We start from the raw sequence: 4,735 nt of genomic DNA, 5'->3' as shown, positions 1-4,735 counted from the left end.
GCTGTTTATTCGATTGTGAAGTGTGAATGTAAATGGTTCAAATCAAAAGAGTACCTACTATTAACGCGGCAAATCTAAAGGTCACCGACAAAACAATGCAGTATATTGATGTAGTTTCTCTCTATCCTGCGCTTATCTTTGCATTTCCCTAAAGTTAGAGCAACCCATATCCTTAACTATTTGCGAACAGTAATCTAATCTAGGTCTACCTCTACCCCTTTTATCTTCCCTTTCTGCCTCTAATATGTCTCTGACTAGACCTTCATGTCTGAGAAGGTGTCCACTAACCTATCTCGCCTATTTATTATTGACTTCCATAGAGTCCACAATTCTCTTAATCTTTATAATACCTCTTCATTTCTAACCTCCTCTATCCACGGTATTCTCATCATTCGCCTGTAACAACACATTTTGAACGCTTCTAACCTTTTCTTTTCCGCCGCACCCACTGTCCATGTTTCGCACCCGTACAGCGCCGTGCCCCAAACATACCCCTTTAAGAACCTTTTTCGAATTTCTTAATTAACCGTTCGCGAGCATGAAAGTGATTTCTTTTCATGGAAGGCGACTCGACCCTGCGCTATTCTCTGCTTTATATCCTTACTACTCCTTCCGTCCTGACTTATCCGACTTCCCAGATATCTAAAATCGACCACTTCTTCTAATTTTTAGTCTCCTATCCCTATATTCGCGCTTTCCCTACATTTTCCTCCCTTGCATATCAGTAGTTTTGTTTTACTTTTATTTAATTTTCATGCAGTACTGTTTTGTCAATACTGCTTCCATTTTATTTAAAAATTATCTGTAACTCCTTGCTAGATGCTAATACTGCTATGTCATCTGGAAATCTAAGCATACTAATCTTTTGCCCCTGTATATATATCCCTACAGTTGTACTATCTTTAATGATGTTGTAGTAGCGGTGACGGTGTACATCTGTGTGTGACCCCTTCCTAATATTCACTTCTGTACGTTGCAGCCCCAGCTGCTATAAGTGCCTGTTGCTCTTTATACTAACTAAGTATCTTTTATCTTTGTAACTCATCCCTACATTTTTAAGTATATTTAACATCTTGTCCCATTTAACATTGTCAAAAGCTTTTTCTAAATCTACAAGTACGCCTTTGTTGAGTGTCGACGTTCTGTATCTATTGTTTCGTTATGGCTTTTAGTTGTAACTGGGTTCTTAGCAATTTAAAATAGGTTACTTTTACTTTAAATGAGGTTTATGACTATGTTATTTTGTTTACTTTGCAAACAATTAGTTTATTCTTAGGTACCTTTTCTATTGTGTATTTTAATGTTGACTATTAATGATAGGTGTGTCATTAGGGGTTTATCCCAACATCATAATATTTCAATTGCTTCGTATTCCTTATCTTTATTTTGCAGTCATAAAATCTATTATTATTTTCGTTGGTGTGCAATAGTCGATACAATTGATCACCTTCAAATCATTGACATCTGATACGAAGAATTATTGCACGCTGGACACTCGCACGTACACCCATCTCTCCCTTTCTCTTCTTATCAAACCGTACCCCCTTATACCCCACTTTCTTATCTTGAACCAACAACTTCTTCTTTTACTAATCCATTGAATGTTTCTAAACCTTGCTAACTCCACCTACTCTTCCTCTTAACACAATTCTTGTTAATATCCGAAAAAAGGATAAAAGCCCAATCATCATATTCATGAGAGTGACAATCGTGTGACAATCATCAGTGACAATCACAGACAATCATAGACAATCAGAATCATCAGACCTAGTCAAACAATATTACAAGCTTTTTTAGCGTTAAGTTTTTATTTAAGTCGCAAGTTTGAATAGACACAACATTAAAAAGCTAACGTGAGTTTTAATCATAAAACAACAAAGTTCGTCAAACCAGGCGTCAACAGCCTTTTTCTTTTTTCTATCGTTTTCTCTATTGTTACCCGTAAAGCTAGAATTGCTTCCCGCGTTTCTCTATTTCTTCTAAACCCATATTGATCATCTCCTAATTTCTTCTGCCCTTTTTTCCATCCTCCTCTGTACAATTCTAGTTAAGATATTTGACGTATGAGAAGTTAAGGTAATTGTTCTAAGCGTCTCGTACCTATCCGCGCCTCTCTTTTTCATCTGTTTCGTCTGCGTTATCTAAATTTGATTTATTATAGAGAGCATTCAAAAATATAAAAAAGAAGCTTTCGTTTAAATGGCTGCCCCGTAAAATATGGGTTTACTCGAAAAAAAATTTTGAGAAAGTTGTTCAGAATACCAAAATATGGGGCTATGCAAGAAATCGCGGCGATATTCAAATGTTTTTTTTTTTATCTTTTAATAACCTTGGGAATTTTACGTTAAAATATTTTCATTTTACATCTGTTCATTTGCGAAACCTTTCAAGTCACTTGAACCGAATCAAATAACAATTGAATATCGCCACGACTTTTTCCATTCTGAACAACTGTTCCTACAACATTTTTTGATTGGACTTGGATTTTACAGGGCTGCTATTTATACGAAACCTTCTTTTTATTTTCGCATATTTTGTATAGTAAATCAAATTTGGACAATACAGGTGTTCTTGTACTACAATAGGGAACCAATTTTGTTTAAAATTTTCATTTCATCCGCAATGAGCATATAGCGAACTTTTTGGGCCATTTGACTCGAACAAAAAACATTTGAATATCACCGCGATTTTTTGCAAAGTCCGATATTTTGGCATTCTAAACAACTTTTTCTTATAACTTTTTTCGATTGGAGTCGCATTTCACATGGCTGCCAATTAAACGAAACTTTATTGCTTCTATTTTCGAAAACTGTTTAACAAATCAAATTTGGATAATACAGACGATTTTATATCAAAAGAGGGAGCAAGTTTTGTTTGAAAGATTTTTCGATTAAATTTGCAGTTTGGCCGCAATGAGCATATTTAGACCACCCTATATACATTTCACATATGTATTCTAATATTGTCTTATAATTTCATATATTATGTACATTTATTTCTTATGTGTGCACAGTAAAAAAAAAGGTTAGTTTTTAGCCAGTTATGATTCATCTTTCTATAATTATATTGTACATTATATTATCTATAGAATTATAATATTCTAATCCATGTTTTTTAAAAACAAACTTGTATTAAGCAGACATTGAAAACCAAAAACGATAAAATTAACTGTTTATATCTATATCTTATCTGGCAATTAGAGGGACAGTAATGAAAATGTTATCAATGTACAAACAATATGGTGAAAGAGAGGAAATTTAACCATAACGTAGCAAAGGTATTGCATATTAATTTTTATGCAAACATATTTTATAGAATTATTGAAAAATATGAACGCAGTTTTTAAATGTATACACGAGTCCGTTAAAATAAAAAACGCTTTTAAAAAATATGCCTATATTTGGCGAAATTTTCATTCAATAAATAAACAAATATATCTGATAAAATGATAGGTAGGTACTTGAGTTTTGATAATATTGATAACGAACACCTGGAGAACATAGGAACAACATTAACCATTAGTCATGTTTAATTTAAGTAAAACAGTCGAGGAACTTCAGAAAATAGATGGTTTCTTCTTTTTTAAAAAAAAGTGAGCTATTTGTTCATGTTCGTACGATTGTACAATTCACATTCACTTTTTTTTCAGTAACTGCAATGAAGAAAACGAAGAAAGTGAAAATGAAGAGCAAGACCAAGGCGAGCAAACTGAAGCAACTTCGCAAGTAGACAGTTTATCGTTTTTCAGTAAAAGAAAGTAAATATTTATTCGTGTTCGTGCGATTGTACAATTCAAACTGACATTTTTTTCAGTAATTGTGATGAAGAGAACGAAGAAAGTGAAAATGAAGATCAAGGCCAAAGCGAGCAAACTGAAGAAACAACGCAAATTGACGGTTTACCTTTTTTTAGTAAAAAAAAGTAAGTTTTCTGATAAAAGAAGTAGTAAATAAGACTAAGATCGAATTTATTAAGTAAGTACAGTAAAGTATATCTAAACGTTCATATTAAAGTACATAATAATAATTTTCTCTCTTCCGTTCTTATTTTTGCGATAAATAACTGAATTGTGATAATTATTTTTTTATAGAAAAAACACAACCGTATGTGACGCAGCACCTACTCATAGCAAAGATGAATATACTTTGCCAATCCTAAACAGTACAATTTCTAAAAATTCCTATGTTTTTCCTATGAACTATAAGCAGCGTGGAGGAGCTATAATATTTAATCACTACAAATTTCAAACGCTGAATTCAAGGGACGGTACTGATTTAGATGAAAAGAATTTGAAGAAACGCCTCTCCGCCTTGAATTTCGATATAAAAGTGCACAGAGACTTAAAATACATGGAAATCTATCAAACACTTCAAACAGGTAAATATTTGTTTTTCAGTAGGATTCAATTACCTATAAGCTCAACTAATCAAAAAACATTTTTATGTACTCATATATCTCGTGATATGAAACATTTAATTACTTAATATCAAATAGAAAAATGTACACTACTTATTTTAATTAATTAATCGTTAATTGAATTTCTAAATAGCTCAAACTCCAACGCTAAAGTGCATTTCGGTAACAAAAGATTACCTTCTTCACGTGCCCTTCGGACGCTTAGTATCGTGTTTTGCGTTGGGGTTTGAGATATTTAGAGTGTACTACAACTCGGGAAATTTGGCCAGTCTTCTAGATTAATCTCTACTTATTTACTTTTCTTTATTATTTCTTATGT

At 32.7% G+C, this 4,735-nt stretch overlaps 1 protein-coding gene across 1 annotated transcript; it reads left to right on the top strand.

The window, feature by feature from the left end:
- The first annotated feature begins 3,480 nt into the window (after nucleotides 1-3,480).
- LOC112904201 lies at nucleotides 3,481-4,340 on the top strand. Its single transcript, XM_025973648.1, has 4 exons — nucleotides 3,481-3,592; nucleotides 3,650-3,757; nucleotides 3,814-3,921; nucleotides 4,092-4,340. The coding sequence occupies exons 1-4, from the start codon at nucleotides 3,525-3,527 to the stop codon at nucleotides 4,156-4,158; spliced, it is 351 nt and encodes a 116-aa protein (XP_025829433.1). The 5' UTR covers nucleotides 3,481-3,524; the 3' UTR covers nucleotides 4,159-4,340.
- The last annotated feature ends 395 nt before the right edge of the window (nucleotides 4,341-4,735 follow it).

This window comes from Agrilus planipennis, unplaced genomic scaffold, assembly GCF_000699045.2.
Source record: "Agrilus planipennis isolate EAB-ADULT unplaced genomic scaffold, Apla_2.0 scaffold58, whole genome shotgun sequence".
NCBI classification, from domain to species: Eukaryota; Metazoa; Arthropoda; class Insecta; order Coleoptera; family Buprestidae; genus Agrilus; species Agrilus planipennis.
The sequence above is the reverse complement of the archived record's forward strand: the minus strand, read 5'-3'. Positions and strand labels throughout refer to the sequence as shown.